General features: G+C 42.9%; 2 protein-coding genes across 5 annotated transcripts in view; one reads left to right on the forward strand and one right to left on the reverse strand.

Annotated features, from left to right (window-relative positions):
- The window catches only part of ZNF410 (zinc finger protein 410), a 33,357-nt gene extending 24,541 nt beyond the window's left edge, over positions 1-8,816 (forward strand). For 2 of the 3 annotated variants that reach the window (XM_032482342.1, XM_032482343.1), the window contains 4 exons: positions 682-807; positions 1,548-1,688; positions 3,135-3,262; positions 8,047-8,816. In XM_032482342.1, coding sequence (XP_032338233.1) covers positions 682-807; positions 1,548-1,688; positions 3,135-3,262; positions 8,047-8,085 — 434 coding nt within the window. In that variant the 3' untranslated portion in view covers positions 8,086-8,816. Of the gene's footprint in view, positions 1-681; positions 808-1,547; positions 1,689-1,984; positions 2,190-3,134; positions 3,266-8,046 lie in introns of those variants that run through there. The other variant, XR_004320826.1, reaches the window with a different exon arrangement.
- Positions 1,674-20,840, reverse strand: FAM161B (FAM161 centrosomal protein B). 2 transcript variants are annotated; one of them, XM_032482339.1, is made up of 9 exons: positions 20,686-20,840; positions 18,215-18,534; positions 16,942-17,492; positions 15,026-15,372; positions 14,418-14,545; positions 12,873-13,037; positions 12,535-12,634; positions 10,995-11,137; positions 1,674-1,855 (listed from the first exon to the last, which is right to left on the reverse strand). In XM_032482339.1, exons 1-9 carry the CDS (start codon positions 20,737-20,739, stop codon positions 1,783-1,785), a joined length of 1,881 nt encoding a protein of 626 aa, XP_032338230.1. In that variant the 5' UTR covers positions 20,740-20,840; the 3' UTR covers positions 1,674-1,782. The 2 variants fall into 2 exon arrangements, with proteins under 2 accessions (XP_032338230.1, XP_006184657.2); XM_006184595.3 differs by lacking the exon at positions 1,674-1,855 and adding an exon at positions 8,394-10,289.
- Positions 20,841-20,931: the final 91 nt, after the last annotated feature.

Genomic DNA, 20,931 nt, shown 5'->3' on the forward strand with positions numbered 1-20,931 from the left:
TTTGCTGTCAATTCCTCCTCCCACCCCAGATCCAGGCAGTCATTGGCCAGCTTTCTGTCTCTATAGATTTTGCCTCTTCTGTGAATTTTCTGGCCATTTCACCTAATTTTTGCTGCCTACTAGTCCCCTGTAGGCATGCATTTTTTACCCTCCTTTGGGTGTGGCTGTCTTAAGTAGGTGGAATGGAGATTGAGGGTTTCAGACTTCAGGACTTAGGGGATAGTTCAGATCATTGTATAAAAGAACCACCATTGCGAATGTTGAAGACTGAGAGTTGTGGCAGGATTGGAATCCAGTGTTGGAATCCTTGAGGATAGTACATGTCCTAGAGGTCATGGAAAACTATCTGAAAAGGTAAGTCAGTATTCTGTGTGGCTGCCATGATCTTATACCAAAGAGACTGTTTTGTGAAAGCAGCACTACAGTGGGTCTGGAAAGAGCTGGAGGCTGGGAGTAGTGAGTGTTCTAAGCCTTCTTGGTGTACTCTTCTGGCCTTCTCCCGTGTGCTGAAGGTTGAGAGAGAGGCTGAGGGGAGGTGCACAATGGGAGAAGGACCAGCCTCTTAATGTTTAGTTTAACATTCTCTGGGCTTCTTCATGTAGGGCTTGAATCCATTCTCTTGCTGTCAGAAATATACCCTGTCTTTTTGGTTACCCTGTCTTAACCTGGTGCATGTTTCAGGAGAGAAGCCTCATCAGTGTCAAGTCTGTGGGAAGACCTTCTCTCAGAGTGGGAGCAGGAATGTGCACATGAGAAAGCATCACTTGCAGATGGGAGCAGCTGGGAGTCAAGAGCAGGAACAAACTGGTAAGGAGAAGAGGGTGTAGTGGAGGACTATATTTTGGGGGTTCAAAAGCCAAATAACTGGCCTGTCTGATAGGGAAATTTTCTGTCTTTTGGGTAGAGAGACTGGTCTCATGTAGCCGACTAGTGGTTTCCAAGTGTAGCTGTACAGTAAAATCGTTTGCAAGCTTTAAAACATGTATTTTGTATTGCTTGTCCACCACCCTCCCCCCACCACCACCCCATCCTGCTGAGCAAAACAGCCAATAAAGGAGATTACTTGGGAGCAAAATCCAGAGTCTATAGTTTTAAAAGTTCTCCTAGTGAGTTTGATGGTAACTAGTGCTGATCTATGAACCAGCATTTGAGTATCACCGTGATTAAGATTTTTGTATGACAAGGAAGTTTTTTACTTTCATGACTCCTTTTTTTCACCCTAACTTAATACATTTTTATTATTCCTTTCCATGTCTTTCCTTAATCAGTTATTCTATTCCAAATATTCCTTTCTAAGGATGCATCCATCCCATTTCATATGTTAATTATCCAGATGCTGATCACAAGCAAGGATATTTATCCATGAGGCTCAACTCTCCCTTCTAGGTTTATTTTTGTTTTCCAAAAGTAAGTGAAATAGGAGGTGGCATCCAAGATACAGGTTAACTTCTAGTTCTGAAAGAAAAAGCCAGCTTCCTGTGAAGGAAAACGGGGACCAGGCATAGCCTTGACTGCTGTATGTCTTTCACATCCTATTCTCTGTGCAGCTGAGCCACTAATGGGCAGTAGTTTGCTTGAAGAGGCTTCAGTAACCAGTAAAAACCTGGTGTCTATGAATTCCCAGCCCAGCCTTGGTGGAGAGCCCTTGAACCTACCAAATACCAATTCTATCTTAGGAGTTGATGATGGTAAGACTTTCAACTCTCCTTTATTTGGGGAAAATGGACTGCAACCAGGGACTAAGAAATGGGATTGTCTCTGAAATGGAGGTTTTAATTAATTTCATTTCTTGTGAGTAGCAGTAGTATGATTGAGTAGCATTTGTGTTCTTTGTCTCTGGGGTGGGTAAGTGAATCTGTAAAAAAAAACAAAAAAATTTTTTTTCATTGAAAATGTAACAAAAAAATAAAGAGAAAAAAAAATTAAGAAAATTATCCGTAATCCTAGCATCCTAGCCCAACTATTTCTATCTTTCCTATTGCAGTTATGGAAGAACTTAACTTTTAAAACATTTATACAGACCATAACCAGGTTTTACAGAGGAGAATTAAGGCAATTTCTCCATACCTTCAAAAGCCATATCTTCTGGAGAAAAGAAAGGGCTCTCTAGGAAACAGTTGCTCCTCTCTGGTATAGAAATTTCACCCAAGTTACACAGGCCAGGCCCTCTTCTCTGAAAAACTTAACAGGTGAGGTCAGCATGCATTTATTCAGTGCCTACTGTGTACCTGGCACCATGGGAAAGATAAAAGTAGAGGACAGGGACCTTAAAAATCTAGCTGAGAGGTCAAAGCTTACATGTGGGAAATGGCATCTAGGGAGTAGGAGATAGTACATAAGCCGATGTTGTTATGTGGTATAGTCTGGAAGGGCAGCAGCGTAAGCTAGAAGGCCCCTTAGAAGATACTCTTTGAGAGCTAAGTGGTATATGTGTGAACTATTTCCAGAAGATTTTCCTGGTGATCCCACTGATGAACACTTAATAAGTCTGAGGTCCTATGTTTTAGTTACTTACATCCCACTCAGTCAGTTTTGGGTGGAATGGCCATGTTTTTGTAGCTAATATATAGAGCCCACGAGGCCCAGAGTGTGCTTCCACAATAAGCCTCCTCTGTTTCATAAATGGTACTAGCGGATAACTAAAGCCCGAGGCACAGAAATTGCATGGAGCTACTTAGCCATAAGGAAGAAAGGGAGGAAAGGATAGTGAGTAGGAACTTTAAAGCCAAGTTTAAGGTCTTGACCTGCACGTATTGCACTCTTTGTATCACTGGTGACTGCTTTTAGCATTGGCTCTGGTTCCCTCATTTGCCTGCCTGAGAAGCTTTTGACCTGTTTCATGTGCAATTTTAATCCAGTGGATAGTGCTAAAGCCGTATTACTTAAATTGGTATAGTGAAAAATGGGCAACTCTTATATCAAAATTTTTTGCCTTTTCTTCTCATACCAGTTTTGCAATACTTTCCAAATTCACTGATAATGATTATTAGTCAGAAATTAATTTGAAAGAAATACAGGAACGTGGGATTTGGTTTTTTGGGGAACAGTTTTTAGTGTTCTTAATGAGAGACTTGGTAATTCACGTAGGTATATCTGGATTCACTTTGCATTGAAACATTTTTCTGCTGTTTCAGAGGTGCTTGCTGAAGGATCCCCACGTCCCCTGTCTTCAGTGCCTGATGTGACACATCACTTGGTGACCATGCAGTCAGGGAGGCAGTCATACGAGGTTTCTGTCCTAACTGCCGTAAATCCACAGGAGGTAAATCTGTCTGTTGCTGTTACTTTGTTTCTGTGGAGATTAATGTGGAGAATGATTGAGAATCTAGTTTAGAGGCGCTGAAGAAAATTCTCCAATTTCCCTTTCCTGGAAACTTTGACTAGAATATCTTCCCTTAAGCTAAGCATGAGTCCAGCTTTGAAAGGAGCCCTAGTGTTAGGGTCTCCTGAATTGGGAGCTTGATCAGTCACAGCTGGGACCCTCAACTCTAATTTCCTTTATACACATTCCTTAATTAAATGAGATCAGCTCCTACTGCTCTCTGCCTCCCTTGCGATGAGGATGCTGCTTTATAGAGAAAATAACATCTTGAGACAGAGTGCTCCTTGAGTAAAAAAGGTAGTGACAAAATCATTAATAATTATCATTCATTTTACTAGGGTCATGTATTTGGGAGATATCGGGCTGAACTAACTGGGCATATAGGAATGTGTTTACTTGCTTGTTGTTGAGTAAGAAACATCATTTAAATCTAAGAGGGCTTTAGGTTGATTCTGAGCACTCCTAACCCTATGGTTTTGGCTCTGACCCAGAAAACAGAATGAAAACCAGTCAGGCTTCTAAAATCTTAGGATATTTCATTGGCCCACATCACGGAGACAGATGACTTCATCACCTGCTTGTTTCTTAGGCACAGGCTTTTGCCAAAAACTTGTGTAGCCTGGATCCTTTCAGTATTATAGTATCTTTCAGGGTGCATGTCTGTCTTTTCCCTTTTCCTTTCATTATAACCTTCAGACCACAGTTAGCTGTGGCTGACTATAGCATTCAAATGACTCTGCATCCTATATTGAATATTCTCAATTTTTCTGTGATATTCCTGAGGATACCCAGGATCACAAGGCTCTGGGTATGCATGTTAATGTGTCTACCAGGACCTGTCCTTGTATTCATCATTGTGACACACTGTCTCACTCTTGCTTGTTATATTGAAAGTTTTTGTTATTGGTATCATTGGTTCTTTCCTATGTTGCCTTCTCTAAGTGCTTTGCCTTTATTTTTACCCCTCTTCATTTATCTGTTTAAAAATCTTTATTATGGAAGTTTTCAAAGAGCATATTTAGTGAGAAAGAGAATAGTATAATGGACCCATGTACCTGTCACCCATCGTCAACAATTAACTCTCTATTGCTCTTGTATCTTCCCTCCTACTGTTTTTGTTGCTGTTTTGTTTATGCTGGAGTATTTTAAATCAAATAACAGACATAAAATTTCATCTGTAAATATTTCAATATGTACCTCTAAAAGCTAAAGATTTTTTCATAACTATAGTTGTATCACACCCAACAATATTAACAATAATTTACTGATTGATATCCTCTAATACCTTGCCTTTTCATTTTTTTCTCAAAAGTATCTTTGTATGGTTGGTTGGTTTGAATTAGGATTCAAACAAGGTCTATACATTGCATTTGGTTAATAATTCTCTTTATCTCTAATAGTCCTCCCCCTCTTTTTTCAGTGGCTATCTATTTAAGGAATTAGGTTATTTGTCTTGTAGAATTTCCCACATTCTGGTTTTTGGCTGATTAACTCCTTTTTTATTTGATATATTTCTCTACCCACAGATTTCCTAAAAACTGGTGGTTACATTTAGAGGCTTGATTAGATTCATGATTGTTTTTATCCCTTGGCAAGAGTATTTCATGGGTGGTACTCTTCCTACTACATCCCATCAGGAGACACATGATGTGTCTTACTGATCTCAAGGTTGACAAGTGGGTTATGTTAAAGTTTTGACAACTGTTACTGATCATGGCCTAGATCTGTTTTTTCATTAGGGCTTGCAAATGGTGATATCCTAATTCTCTTACCCACTTGCTTTTATTAACTGTGATTTTTCTATAAAAGAAATACTTTCATTAACTATTGGGTTGCTCTGAAATAGTTCAGAAAAATCATCCCCCTCTCTTTGTACCTAGTACAAATTATCCTGACAAACCAATCCACAACACTCAGCATTTTCTTTTTTTATATTTGAAATCTTGGAGATTTTCTCTCTCAGACTGCTAAATACCTTTTTTTATTGAAGCACTCCATGTTACTCCAAATAAATGCCAGATTTATAAAAACTTAATTCAATGAAAACAAATACATGTATATTCCTAGATGACTGAAGTATTGTGCTGTACACCAGAAATTGACACAACATTGTAAACTAACTGTACTTCAATAAAAATGTATATTAAAAAAAAACTTAATTCATTCAACAGACATTATGTACCTGATGTGTGCAAGGCACCCTCCTGGGTACTAGTTATACAGTAGTAAACAAAATACAATCTCTGCCTCAAAGAGCTTACAGTCAGAGTTAGGACTAACTAACTTCTACCTTTTATAACTCTGTAACTACATAAATGGTGCCGCTGGAGAAGGGCAACAGATCAGTAAACTGGCAATTTTTATACAGGGCAGTAATGCTAGTCTTGGGGGAAATCAGGGAATAAGTTTTAGAGTTTAACTTGAGACCTGAGGGATGACTAGCGATCATCCTGATGGAGAAGTGGGAGGAACTGGAAGAAATTCAACCAGCATATAGGTAGCAGTGTATACAAAGGCAGAAGTTAAGAGGGAGCAGGGCATGACTGTGGAATCACTAAGGGTTGAGTGTGATGGACATGGAATGGAGAGATGGGTGTGGAATGGGAAAATGAGAACAGGAAAGACAAGCTGGTCCCTCTCTTGAAGGGCCTTACAGGACATGACTTAATCCTGGGGCATTTGGGAGCCACTGCCTGGTTTTAAACGGGGTATGACATTGTCAGGTTTGTGTATACAGAAAGTCCAGTAATAGTGCATTTATTCTCTTGAACCTAGAATTGGCTTCAGAGTGTCCTTGTCTAGGTGATGCTCACTCACAGCCTCAGGCAGACACAGTAACACAGGCTACCTAAGAAAAAGTAAACAAAAGAAAACTTGGTCTTCACCCTAGAAGGATACAAAGGGCCTCAGACATTTAATAGAAAAAATATTTAACAACCCAGAGAGGAAAGTGCTGCCCTTAGATGTAGCTGAAAATCCTGCACTATCACTTCTTCCTCTTGGGTCCCTGTGTATTTACAAATACAGCTTCTCTCAGCCTCACTCCTTTTGTGTTTCCTTTACTATTACCATTATTATCTTCCTCTTATCAAGGCATTTCCACTGCTCATCTCCTCCTTTTCCTTCTCAAGGTAGGCTTATCACATCCTCCAGTACCTTCACTTTTTTCAAACTCTAAGCCACTGAAGGCTCCAGGCTTTGTTTCCTCATCCAGGGTCTAGGTACTAACAGACCATTCCTTCAGTGGGTGAGGAATGTTGATTCCTTAGGGTTTCTCAGATACCAGAGAAGGAGAAGGCAGTAGCATCCCTGAAGATGCCACATGCCCATTCAGAATTGTTGTTTAAAGATCACCAGGCATTGTAGGTCAGACCTGTAAGAATCTGCTGATGCACTTCTAATTGGACTCCTATAAATACGCTCTAAAAGTAAAAATAACTTATTAAGAATATCAGAGAACGAAAAATCAAGTATCAGAAAATATGGAAAATACATGAAAAACTGCAAGGTGACTCTCTCTCAGATGGCTCAGACTGGACAGTTATGATTTCCCCTCAGTGTGGCTGGTCTTCTGAGAATCAGAGGACTCACTGTGCAGGCCCAGCTGAGACTCTGGGGCTTTTGGATCTCCTGTGGACTGAAGGTCATCCCAAATAGGGTTCCATAGCCACACCGAGTTCACATTCTTAAACTCAGGAACCAATATAAGTGATTGCCAGGTAGCTTTGACTGTACCATAGAATATTTCCCAAATAAAACAAGGAGGAAAACAGAAATGACAAATTCTTTAACAGTTCTCATAGAGTGCCATTGCTAAGTTTGAGTGCAAACATCTGGATCTTGGTCTAGATTAAAAACATTCCATTCTTACATCTTTACCACGCAGCATCAGATGAAATCTGTGGTTTAAGTTTTAAATTTTTCTTTAAATTAAAAAAAAATCTGTATCATTAAATTCTACTATATAAATTACCTTCATCTAAATTAAGATCACCAAGTAAATACATCTCAGCACAAGAATTTATCAGATTAGATTTTAACCTATGTCATTTTTATGTTTACACTGTATTATTCCCATCTCATTTTCTTTTCATAATAAAATGGAACCAAATTTCATCAATTAGTATGCAAAACCACCTTTCAGCAGGAACCCTGAGTGTAAAGTAGAATGTCCATGGTAGCTACCACCCTGTTGGAGACTCTCAGGCTTGTCTTGCCTCATCACGGGAAAAGTTTTTTTTAAGCCCAGGGAACCCCTGAATTTTTTTTATTTATATTTTTTTCTCTCATAGAGAACTCATTGAGAGTAGCCTTCCATTCCTTTTACTTCTCCTTGAGCCTTCAGCTAACACAGACTGATGAAAGTTTTTTGGTTCCACCATTTCTGATTTCCCTGTGAGTTACAGATTCCTCCATCACTGACTAGTGAGGATGTGATTACACAAACAGTAGTTTGGCTTATAGACTCAGGATATTTTTATTGCCCTAGTGGAAATGCCAGCATCGTAAAGTGGCCCAAGTGCTGTCCCAAGGCCAGTATATAAATGAGAGCTGTTAGTTTATGCATGTCTCCTGCTTTGGAAATAGATATCCTTGACTCACCCCTGCAGTGCATTCCTCACTTCTAATTGTAAACCTAATTGTAAACCTTTCATTTTAGTATGACCTATTTTTCTTATTATTCACTGGTAACCTACTCTGGATTTGTTTTTAATCTCTTACAGTTACTAAACCAAGGAGATTTAAGTGAAAGACGGACATGAGCATGGGTGCTGACTGCTGGAAGAGTAGCTCTGTCTGATCCCAGAGTGCATATAGTGGGAACAGGATGCTTATGGCTCACACTATGCCGGAACCAAAATGAATCTGTGAAGGATAGGACCTTGTTTTTGCCTCTGCTCATCTTTCCTGACATAGAAGATGAATGTAGGAGAGCTTCTCTTCAACTACCATTTCATTCAGACAAGGAAGAAAGCAGTGAATATGGGCTGGGTAAATGTACCTACCTCTCCTCCCACTGCAGAATTTTTGGGATGGATTTCTCCCAAAAGTGAATTTGATTACGTGTTGGCTGAAGTTTCCCAGTATGACTGTTGAGGGGTGGTTTTCCTATGAAGAGTTTTCATATGGGTGAACTAAATCCTGCCACCAACCATAAAACTTCACCAAGAAGTTGAGCTTTCAAGATGCCTTGTTGCTTTGGAGAAGGGAGTAATGTCAGTTCTGTTGTGACATTCTCCCTTTAGCAACCTGAGTAAGAAACTCTCCGCCACTGGGCTGCAAAAAAATTAATTACTTGAATCCCTGCTTGGCCCAGGCTGAGGTACTATCTTGTCCTATACACCTCTACTTGGCCATTTTGCTTTCTTTGTTTATGGAACATGGAACATACAGTAGCATGTTAAGAGGTTGTTTGTTTTTTGTTTTTAAGTTAAAAATCAAATGATTCAGAACAATGGTTTTTCCTTTAAATAAACAAAACAGTTGGTCAGTTCTTTGGCTCCTTGTTTTAAACAAAATTTTTCTTAGGAGATTGAGAAAATAGTTCAGTCTTTCCCTTTAATGTAGGGGACTGATTTACCCTTAGGAGTCCATGCGGGTAAAAACTGAGCTCAGGAGTCTTAGGGAACATGGCATGAGCATCTTCATCTCCAACTAGCAAACCCACATGGTAGTTACCGGAGTATCACGCTTGTCATCACCAGAAAGGACCATCTGGTGATTTTTTTTAATATTGCCAGAAAGACAGTTTAAAAAGCATGAGAAAGGTTATTCTGTTAAAGCAGGCACTCTTGCTATCATCCTGCCTTTAGAGTTACTGAGAGAGAATATCTAATTATTGGTGGAAAGAAAAATAAAGATCACTGACTAGTAGAAAATCATGGCTGTTAGAGGTTTCAAATTTATTAAAATAAACCTCATGCTGATACAATACACACATGGACACTGTGGCACATTCTAAACAGATTAACAGCAAAGAATTAATAATTGTTTTAAATAAAATAATTATAGTTCTTAATTTGTTAATGACATGTATTATCATCCTGTCCTACATAGACTGAGTTCATATCAATTACTTATATTCTTAAAATGCCAGTTTTGGCTTTCAGTAACCTTATTTTATACTAGAATAGTGGTTTTCAACCGAGAACATTTTGTTACCCAGGGGACTTATGGCAATATCTGCAGACATTTTTGGTTGTCACAAGTGGGGAGGGGGTGCTACTGGCATCTAGTGAGTAGAGGCCAGGGGTGCTGCAAACCATCCTACAGTGTATAGCTCCGTCTCCCAACACCCAACAAAGGCTCCTCTGGCCCAAAATGTCAACAGTGCTGAGGCTGAGAAATCCTGTATTAGGGGCTGCAAACTTGTCATCCCCCATGGGCTAAACCTGATATATAAATGTTTTGTTTTGCCCACACATTATTTTCAAGTAATTTATAAATTAGTTGCCAACATGCAGATTTCTGGTTCTGTTGAAAATGTGGTTTATCTGGCAATTCTGGGTCTGTATTCCAGCAGGGTTGATAGTCTCCAGTCTCTGCTATCTCCTGCTGTCTTACAGCCAGCTGTTTCGACCCATCTGTTTCTTGACCAGCCCCTGTAGGTACTGGGCTTGTGCCCTTTTTTCTGGACCTCTACGCTTAAGTGTGAGGCACAAAGCAAAAACCCTTAGTCAGCTCTGATTCTTTCACTGAGCTGCTTCACTTTGATTTACTTGAACCATTCTCTGTTATCTACTTTTCTTTTCCCCATTCTCCAAAAGTAACCATGACTCAAAACCCAAGTTTTGCCTGCCTTGACTCAACCCCAAGTTAGCTACTTGATATTATTCAAAAGCGGAGATTATCTGGTAAGTCCTAAGACAGCTCCTCCAGTTCTTTCTTGGGGTTTGTAGGCGGTTCTAGAGATTCTTCTAAATCCTGCTGTGGATTCCTGATGCTGAGTTTTGTAGTTTCATTAATGCTGCAGAATAAATTAGAGCATTATAAAACTTAAAAATTTTAAGAAAGCATTATGTCAGGCTTAAGGATGGTTTCAACATTATCATTATTTTGTATGGGGTATAAAGGCGAATTTCTAGGAGGAAAACAGACAGGAATTAGGGGAAGGGCTATTAGGACTTAAAAAGAAAAAGAAATTGAGAATAATAGAGATACTGTACTTTTCTCCTTTTGCCTTATAAGACACCAGTGGAGGGGGTGGTGCTAATGAGTTAACTTTTAAAAAGTGCTTGATTTTAACAAGCCATGGTGACCAAGCTGAAGGGAAAAGGAAGACTTTGTTCAGGATATTCGAGCTTTTATTGTGGCTCTATAGAGAGTTTTGTCTTTACTTACCCAATAAATAAATAAAGTGTACCATTTTAGAGGAAGTAAAATATATACACGATTTTTCTTCAAAGGTGAAGTGGAAGTACTTTTGACTGATGGCATTGGACTGGAATTGGAAAAATGATCTGTTTCAAACCGAAGGAATCTAAACCTAACATCCAGTGGTTATATTTTATTCACCAACTTTAAATGTGTTACTTAGAGATCTCTTGATCAGTACTCAGTACTATAGGATTGTGACCTCAAAATATGAGTGACTGTTCTAAAGCTTCCTCCCAGTGGCATTACTAGAGATGCAGTTTAAGAGCTGCAGGATGACCACAGTATCTGCAGTTACCTGGGACAATCATGGACTTCTGACTGCTCCCTCCGTTGTAAAGCCCGGTGACCCTGACCCTTGTTCCTCACAAAGTCTTCGTCCAGCCCAGCCTGCTTCAGGGTGTCTCGATACCGCTGTTCTGCTTCCTTCCTGGCAAGGTCCTGAGGAATGGAAGTTAATTTGCCATAGGTGAATTACCAGATAATTCTAAATTGCTTGCTTAACAATACTGGTTTCCCACCCCACCCCAACCCCCATTAGTGCTGGGCACAGATTTGCATGAAAATTACTTGGAGCCTTATTTTCAAGCTTTAGAGTACAAAGGAACTACCTGAAGATCGGGTTAAAATTAGATTCTCATTTGGTAGGTCTCAGATGGGGCCTGGAATTCTGTGTTTCTAGTACTCCCAGGAGATGCCAACTGTTGATTTGGGAGCCACACCTTTGAAAGGCAAGTATTTAGATTTCTGGAAGACCAAGTGAGACCCAAATGAAAAAGATGGACTAAAAGCATTTTAAGATTTAGAAGCAACCACACCATCATTAGGAACATTAAAATATAACAAATTGAAAATACAAAAATAACACTGCACTAGTGACATTAACAGGATGGATGGTCTGCATGGTAGACCAAAAAAGTTTGTTTAAAGTGTTCAAGAGCAAAGTCACATAGAGTACTTTGTATTTTTCCTAGAGTAGTGAGATATCTGTTGAGATCTGAGAGTGAGCTTGCTTTAAAAAAGCTAACATAAAGAGCAAAGGTTAGTATGAGAGAGTGCAAGTTGCTAAGTAAATCCAAGACAGTCCAGCATGTGTGTGAGTGTGTTGGGGAGGACTGGACCCAGGAAATGCCTAAACAATGCACTGGCTATAAGACAGATAATGCCCAGCATTTGGAACCAGGTCACTAGGGAATCCTAACTTTTTTCTGAAACTCTGGACAGGAGAGAGATCTACAGAGCCTGATGCAGCCCAAAGCTGCCTTGAGATGGTGGCCTTTCTAAGGCTGTTCAAGTAGTCCCTAGCTTCTGTAGGGATGTCAGCTGAGTCCGACTTCCCTAAAAGTCTAGGGAATATCTTAAAGGAATTCTTCCAGCCTGAAAGCCACTTATTCTGGAAAAGGCCTTGTTGGGTGCTTGTGAGCACCCCAACCCCTGGAGACATATATGTGTGCCACAGCTGTAGAGGCTGGGGATGCCCAGGGCACCAGCACTGCAGAAGAGAGATGACATTAGCAAGTTAAAGATACTCTTAACACAGCCAAACTGTCAATTGTGTTTCTGGGATCTAACCTCCACTCTGATTCAAACTGAAAGCTAGGCTATAGTGAAAACCCCAGGAAGTAAATTATCCCTTTATAGATGCCTTTGGAATCCAGTCTCGGATAAAATCAGTCCAAACAACGTTTGGGGATAGACGGTAGTAATAAAATGAACCAGATTTAGAATCTTTCTGAAACTAAAGGAAATCTCTAATATCCAGATATTAAACTGTTTCAAAATTTCTAAGAGCCCTTTCATCCAAGACAGAAAGAAAATGAATGATGGTTTAGATTTACCTTGGTAACTTGTTCGAAGAGATAGGGCCTTACTTGTATTCTCTTCCTCATTTCCTCCAATTCTTTCTTATACTCTTTTGCTCTTTTATGGTCATTGTTCCTGGAATTAGCAAGATTTTTAGAACAAATTCTGGCTTTTGCCAATCCAGAATGCCCTTCATTCCAGTTAAGCAGAATAACTCCCACAGACATTGTACATTCCTAACTGTGCCTGGAAAAATCCTTGGTTCTGTGAGATTACAGGAGCCTGATGTAATAATCCCATTTTGCCATTTTCAAGGCCAATGACCTGTTGGCTCCCAAGACAGTTATCCCTTTGACACATGGAGGACACTGACCGATTCTCTTTCAGCTTTGCTTTGAACACCTCCTCCAGACTTTTATGGGGATCCATGGCTTTTGCACGCAAGGTCACGGATTTAGATATTGATTGACACTTCTTTTTGTGCATCTCCAACCAGTGAGTACTCTCATTTGCTTTGTCCTTTTTTTCAAGTGAAATTCTAATGGGAAGAGGTCGGGAAAAAAAAAAAGAATACAGATGACCAACTTGAGCATACCCAAAAGCAATGTAAGTTACCTCTCTGGAAAGTCAGTTGGTGTTTTCTATGAAAGAGTGAGTAATTTACCACACTGGCATTTCAGAAAGAATTAAGATTCTGGGATTATATGCACTGGTAGATGAAGCCTTCCCAGCACTAAAGACTGAGTTTTTACCCCAGGAGAAGTTCATTAATTGAACTGAAAAACATGTAACTTAAAATATTCTTACACGCATTTGGGTGTTTATATTCAAATGGACCTACTGGGAAGGAGGGCACAAAAGTTTAATCTGCTAATATGTCAAACTCCCTATCGCTAGGATGTGGGTGTGGATATCCTCTGTAGGTGGGCCAACTTCTGGTTCATGAAACCTATCTTAGTGGGACCTCTGAATACTGATGCATTTAGCCTTGATTTAGAGCTCTGGCTATGAAATTTGAGGAAGAAGGGAGTATCCCTTGGATTCTAAATTCATTTCTAAAATCCCTGTTGTGGGTCTTAAAGAGCCAAGTAGATTCTGTGTACTCCTCTGTGAGCCCCATAGGAAGGCACTGAGACGCTAGTCATCTCTCAGGGCCAAGCCGCTTGTTACACCATGACCTCTTCTTCTGACTTCAGCTTAGAGGCCTAGTGGAGGAACTCTTGTTGGAAAGCTGGCTGGATAAGAACACCAGTATGAGAGTTAGGTCAGTTAAAGAGTTAAAAATAAGGAGGCTCCTGCTTCCCAATCAACTTCTAATAGTTCCCCAAGATGAATATCAAGAGAATCTCAAATATATGCAATGGATGCCTCGCCTTCTTTGTAGCAGGGTCAGCCCTCTGCCGTTGTGCTTGCTCTGAATTCCTGTTCCTAATGGCTTCCTTCCTCTTTCACCTATGGGTCTTCACCCATGTTATTCTGTTTGGAAATTTCTTTCTTTCCAGCCTTTGGCTGACTCCTTATTCTTCAGGTTTCAACTTAGACATCTATTACAAAAGACTGCTGCCCTAGGCTGCCCAATGCCCCCATGGTTCCCTGTGTTGCCCCATCGTTGTACTACTCACAAGATATGATATTGCTTTTTTGCTTTTCTGTATTTCAGACTAGGTATTAAACTATAGGTTCCATAAGGTATCATCTCCAGCCTTAAAACTGTGCCTGGCACAAAGAATATTTGCTGAGTGATGGCTAGGTGTCCTCCAGCACTGAGCGTGGAAGGTCATGTACATTCCTGATCAGAGAATCCCCTTCACCCTTTTGGTCTCTCTGATAACAGGAGAGGAGGTCCAGCAGCGGAGTGCTTTCCAGTATTTGGGTCAAGATCCGAGCATTGTGAGTCTCTTGCAGCCTGACCACTCACCTGACTGCAGATTCCCTCCTCCTGGTGGCGTCTGTGATGTGCACAGGAAGGGTGTTAGCAGAGAGGGAAGCAAGGCCACTCAGAGAATGACTCCTTGGCAGGGGTGTGGCAGGTGGCTGTGGAGATTCCTAGAAGAAATGAAGGCTGATATTGGTGGGACAGCCTGGGCAATTAGTTTCTATCTTAACTAGAATTTAATTTCAGTGAAGGACTAGGCAGACAGAATCTTCATTTTTTTCTTGGGATTAAGGCAAAGGCAGTGTGATCTTGAATTTAGTAACAGGGCCAAGACTTGGATATCAGTCTCAGAGTTTTTGATCAAATGAGAAGAGTTCTTTGGAATTGGTATTGGGACATGGCAACTCCCTACTCCCAGACTTGCTTGGATTTATTTCTGAAAAATCCCTCTTTAGAGAGGGAAGGAAGGGAAGTATTCTTGTGGTCTTAAATTTTTAGGAACTGTGAATCTGCTTACAGCTGAGCCAGTGTTTTTTAAAAAAAATTAAGACAGAAAATATCATGAGAAGTGCCCTCTACCCTGGCCCATCCTGTATCAGCCTGTGTCTCAGCCTCAGCCCTGACCCTCCCACAGCGGCCTGGCCTCTCACCCTCCTTCCTTCAGAGGCAGCGGCATCACAGGGCCTCTGAGTGCGACGCGGGCTGGCGGTTCTCAGCAAGAAGGGCTTGTTGCGAGTCACCTCCCGGGTGTCTCTTCTCTTGGCAGCTCTTTTCTGGAAGGCCTTGTAAAGGCCCTCATAGTCAGGAACAGCAGGATTCACCCGAGGCTGGAATCCAAAGTCAGTATGCAGAAAGCCAAGCTTTTCCTCCTGGGTTCGGGAGGCTGTTCGAGGCCGTGGGTCAGTCCGGCTCCTGGAGGAGGCAATGGGGGAGGAGGCTGTCTGGAGCATGTCCAGGGCTCTCATTTGGATGCGAATTTTCCTCAAGAGCTCAGCTTCTGTGGAGAAGAAGTTGTAGTGATGGTGGGTGAGCGGGGACCAATCCTCATACCAGAAGGTTTAGAGAACTTTTCCTCTTTTAAACACTCGCAGTTAGTGTGCTGGCTGGAGCCAATCAATCACTTTTCAGGAATTTTGTGAGCCAGTTGGCATCATGTTGGAAGCTTGAAATTGGCCAGGATAGGAGTATTTATACCACAGAAAATGGCAAACATTACAAATCAGCTTGCTTTGTTTTTCTTTCTGGAGAGCTCCTTAATGAATGACCAGGACACCACTGCTATGTGCCAATCAGGCTGCAGAAGCAGCTACTATTTACACTTACTGAGTGCCCTCCATAGTTCTTTCTTCAGAGACAAAGCAGGAGAGATGGGCCAGTCACCTGGTCCTTTCCCAGGTCTCTCCATCTCAGGCAGAGGCCCTACCATACACCCAATTGCCCAAGCCCACTGCCCACATCATTCTTGGCTCCTCTCTCTCTCATCTCATCAGTCACAGGTTCCTCTTTAACCTCTCTCTGGCCCAGGCTCTTTTCATCCTCTCTGCTACTAATTTCATAATTTCTCAATTGAATTACTGAAATAGATCACCATGCTTCCCATTGTGCCCATCCCCCTTGAATTATCTCCACAGCAATCAGAGTGAGCTTTCTGAACTGCATATCTGATTATGAGCCACTCTACTTAAAACCCTTCAGTGACTCCGCACTGCCCTTGGGATGAAGTCCAAACTCCCTCCCATGGCCTACAAGGCCCCAGGTCTGGCCTGTGCCAGTCTCTCCCTCCCTACACTCTCCTTATTTCTACCCTCTCCTTTTTGTGCCTTGAATATGCTCAGCTTTCTCTTCATGCTATTACCCCTGCCTGATATACTCTGCCTCCCTCTTCACCGAATTCACCACAGCTCATCCTTCAGGGTCAGCCTTAGTGCTCACTTTCCCTGGGGACCTTCCCTAACCGTTTCCACGCCACACCACACTAAGTCAGGTCCCTGTTACATGCTCCATAGGATCCCTAGGCTTCCCCCTTTAATCCCTTTAATCCCTGCAAGCGACTTACCACATTTGTAATTAGTTGTCTATCACCTGTCTCCCTCCCATGTCTGTTTATTCACCCCTGGAGGGTAGCACATTTTACTGAATGAGTGAATAGAGCCTGAGCCCTTTAACTGAGCTATACTTTTTGAAATGAGTACCTCACAGGATGGGGGAGGGGCTTTTCCTGGGGGCAGCTGGCTGGTGGTGGCACTGGCCTACGCTGGCCCTCGGATGTCTCATTGGTTCTCTGCTCTGGCACCTGTGCTGCCAGAGGCCTTTCATCCACTCTGAGACAGAGGTCACAGGATGAACTGGGGGTGCTGTAGGACCTCTCACTCCTCTCTCCTGACTAGGTGCCCCCACTGTACAGAGACCCCAACCCTAGCCTGTGGTCTGCACTGAGTGTAGCCTTTAGCGGGTCCACCTGAACAGCTCATCTCTAAGTCACGTTGACCCAGAGCCTGACTAAATCTCCACAGCACTGCTTGGTACCCCCAGAGAGTAGGCAGTGGGGCAGGAAGGATGTCTTTACCCTGGAGTTTGTCCCCGAGGGCTGGCTCCAGAATGGACTTGGGGATCCTTCTGGTGGCCTTCTGCCTGGGGACTTTGGCCTTAGCTGTGGTGGCCAAGTCCCTCTGTTGAGCGACTTTCTTTCGCTGCTCCTCCTTCTCCAGGAAACTGAAGGGCCTCAATGAAGAGAGAAGCAGCTCCTTCCTCTTCTGGATCCCTGCCTGCCTTCGGGCCTCGCTGCGCTCCATGATCTCCTTGTAGAGGGGCAGGTAGACGTGCGCAGGCACAGGCTGTGCCCGGAACTGCCGGTGGCACTCGGCCTCCTCCTGGCCCTGCTTCTGGGCTTGCTGCCTCTCATGCTCAAAGGAGGCAGGAGAGGCCAGCCACTGGGCCTTCTTCCTGGCCTCACGCAGCGTCATGCGGAACGGTTGAGGGACGGTGATGGATGAGGCCCAGGAACTGATGCTTCTGTGCTGGGAGGGAGGCCTGGAGCCCAAGGGTGGCTGAGCCTGAACCTTGGGAACGTTGGAGGGCAGGTTGCTCAAGGAGCTGCAGCGCCTCATGGAGCCAGACCTGGGGGGAGAAGGCAGCTCTGTGCATGGAGGACAGGGCAGCCAGGCCCGGCTCTTCCCAGATCCTTCTCCCTGCTCCTTCCTTCCAGTAGATCACAGTTACTTTCTCATCACAGCCCCACAGGCCTCTAGGCCTGCATGTTTTTCAACTGGGCCTCCCTCTCTCCCACAGGCCATCCTAGCCGCCCTAGTAGGAAGTCTCTTCTCAGAATTGATCCAAGAATTCCCACATACACTCTAATATTTTTAACTGGTAGAGAGAAGAGAGCAATAATGCAGAGGAGGGCTTTAGAGTCAGGCCCAAGTTCAAATCTCACTTCAAACAATTACCAGCTGTGTAACCTTGAGCAAGGTTCTTTTGGAACCTCAATTTCCTCAACTGTAGAATGGCAAAAATAATATTAAATGAGATAAAGTATACATGCATATAGCAGGGCTTGGCCAAGGAAAATGGACCTGGTTACCATTCTCAGGGAGAGACTTGGGAAGGGCATCTCTTAAATCGATTCCAAAGCTTCAGGTGACTAAGCGTTACCCAAAGTGATTTAGGACTGCTGGGTAGGCATCAGAACACATGTTTGGCTGATTCTGAGCTGGAGCCTGGGTAGGTGGCAACTTTTAGAAGTGGTCTTTGTTTTACTGAGGAAGAAGATGAGGCCCAGAGTCACGACATGACTTGGCCAGAGTAGTACACAGTGAGGCAGCTGAACTGCAGCGCCTTACCTTGGAGACGGAGGGCACTGCACCTGCGGCTTCCCCCTGCCTTTGTCTTGGAAGAAACTCTCCAGGTCCTCATCATCTTCAGAGAGGCTCTCACCACTGCCTGGGTCAGATGGACAAAGGGATTCCAAAAGGCACCACCTGCCCTTTTGCCTTAGAGCCTGCAGGGTCTCGTAAAAGCTCCCACTTGAGTCAGAAGTAGAATCTGTTTCCTCCTCTGAGCTGAGGAACTCACTGAGCTTGCCAGCCCTGGGCAAAACCAGCCCATCCCCAGACAGCTCCTCTTCTGCCTCTGTGTCTGAGGAGGATTTGGGGGGAAATATCTAAAATGAAATAGAATAGACTGTGAGTCAAACAATAGTTTCAAAACATAACCATTAATTTCACTTTAAATAAGCCTCTGTATATTAGGGACTGGGGAGAAACAAAGAAAAATGTGTTCCCTGCTTTAAAGAAATTTCACATATTGGGATGTGCCTGGTGGAAGGACAGGAAAGGGAAGCAGAGAGCTAAAGCTGGTTCATGCAGTGTGGTGAGCATTTACAGAGTACCTTCTTTCACCATGCACCCCTGCACTCCAGGAATCCTACCTGTGACCTTGGCCAGGTCTGGGACCGGCCCTACTTGGGTTTTACCTACTTGTTGCCAATCTTCCTTTTCCCCCTTTCGCTGTCTACACCTCTGCTTTCCTCATAATCTGGCTAATTTCCACTGTTACTATGAATGAGTAATTAATAGGAGAGACAATGTGGTATAGCCGAAAGAGTCCTAGAAAGTGGGAAACCCAACAGAGTTTAAATGCTCCATTCATTCAGAAAATATTGGGTGCCTAATGTGAATTAGGGCATTAGGCTGAGAACAAGACAAAGAAAGTTCTTACTCTCATGAAGCTTACATCCTAGTGAAGGGAGACAGACAATATAAAATGATAATAAATTCAATGGAAGCTATAAAACTGTGAGATTATGTAGTGATGGAGTGGCTATGAGAAGCCTTTCTGTTGATAGAAGCACATCACATAAAGACCACTAGGAATGTATCTGTAATGTATACATTATACAGTACACCACAGGAAATTATATATAGGGAATATATATAGGGAATTTGGTGGGGAATGGGGGCTTTTTTCTAGGGTTGGAGGTTTTTTCCCAGGGTTGGCTTGTCCTGAATGATTCTAAGGAGTGTTAGGGGAAGCAGGGATCAACTCTGGATGGACACTGTCATGAAGAGGGCACAATTTAGTAAGTGGGTGACTGAGCAATTTTTATTTGAAAGGTGACAAGAACAAAGTAGGTCTGGGTAAATAACTGATAGGTAAATACAATTATTTAAAAGGAAGGGGTATTATATTGCAGATACCTTGTGGCCCTGTGAGAAACACTTTTCTGCTGATCTTGCTGCTGGCCTCATCTGGGTCTATTACAGTCTGAGTTGTACTTCTGCAGTCCTGGTATGATTTTTACTTTCTCACTGTGGAGGAGTTTTAGACTGACGTCTGATGAAAAAGCCAACCTTACTAAGATCTGGGCCAAGAGGATTTTGGGTTCAAAGAAAAGCAAATGTGAAGGCCTTGAGGCAGGGACCTGAGGCCGGAACAAATCTGACTCATGGAGAAACAGAAAGAGGGCCAGTGTGGTTGGAGGACAGTAGTGAGAGATATCCTTAGAGAAGCAGGCTGAGGCCAGATGGGACTTCACAGGATGACTGGTTGCAGCTGGAAACCAGTTGGGGGCAGACCACTGCAGGCCTCCAAGTGACCTATGATGATGGTTTAACTGGGTTCTTTAAGGTCCAGCTCTAATACTGAAAAGAGCACTGGATTCTGAGTCAAAGATATGTATGTACTCTAGCCCTTACTCTGCTACTGAAGAGTGTGATTTTAGGGGAAAAAAATTTAAACGACTTTATTGATATGATTCACACACACCATATAATTCACTTAAAGCGTACAATTCATTGTGTTCCAGTATATTCAAAGTTGTGCAAGCATCACTACAATCAATGTTGAATAATTTTAATCACCCCCAAATGAGACCCACTTTCAGTTAGCAGTCACTCCCTATTTTCCCCAACCCTCCTAACGCTTACTCCCTTCGCCCCCGGCCCTAAACAACCACCAATCTACTTTCTGTCTCTATGGATTTGAGAGCAAATTTCTTAATCTCTCTGTGCCTCAGTTTTCTCTTCTACAAAATGGAGACAACAATCGTGCTGTTAGTCCTGGGGTGGCTGAGAGGACAAGTGAACACTGAGGGCCATCGCTATGGTTCTATGAAGAGCCTGACGTAAGGCCCTAGCGGTTCAGGTGCCAGAGTTGAGTCCACCTCTGCGCCCATAAAGGCTGTTAGTTTCAATCCCACACCCCTGTGACACGCCCGCCCGTCTGTCTCCAAGGCAACGTCAAACAGTTTCCTTTCGTAGGGATTCCTTTCCGGGCGCAGACCTGATTGCTCCCCTTCTTTTTCTCTCCTCACCTGACGGCTCCACTGAGCGCCGTCGGAGGCTCCCGCAGGCCTCCCCACGGTCATCTTCTCAGCCAGGCAGAGACAGAATTGGCGGAGATTGCAGCAGTGACTGCCGCTGTTGCGGCGCTGGCTACGCGAGTCAGGTTCCACCCCTTTCTAGCTTGGGCCTCTGATTGGCTCCCAGGGGATACATGAAGTCTCCTTCCCAGACAGCCTCTAATCCAGCCCGCCCAAGCAGGCAAGGATCGTTTTCTG

Source organism: Camelus ferus, chromosome 6, assembly GCF_009834535.1.
Source record: "Camelus ferus isolate YT-003-E chromosome 6, BCGSAC_Cfer_1.0, whole genome shotgun sequence".
Lineage (NCBI taxonomy): Eukaryota > Metazoa > Chordata > Mammalia > Artiodactyla > Camelidae > Camelus > Camelus ferus.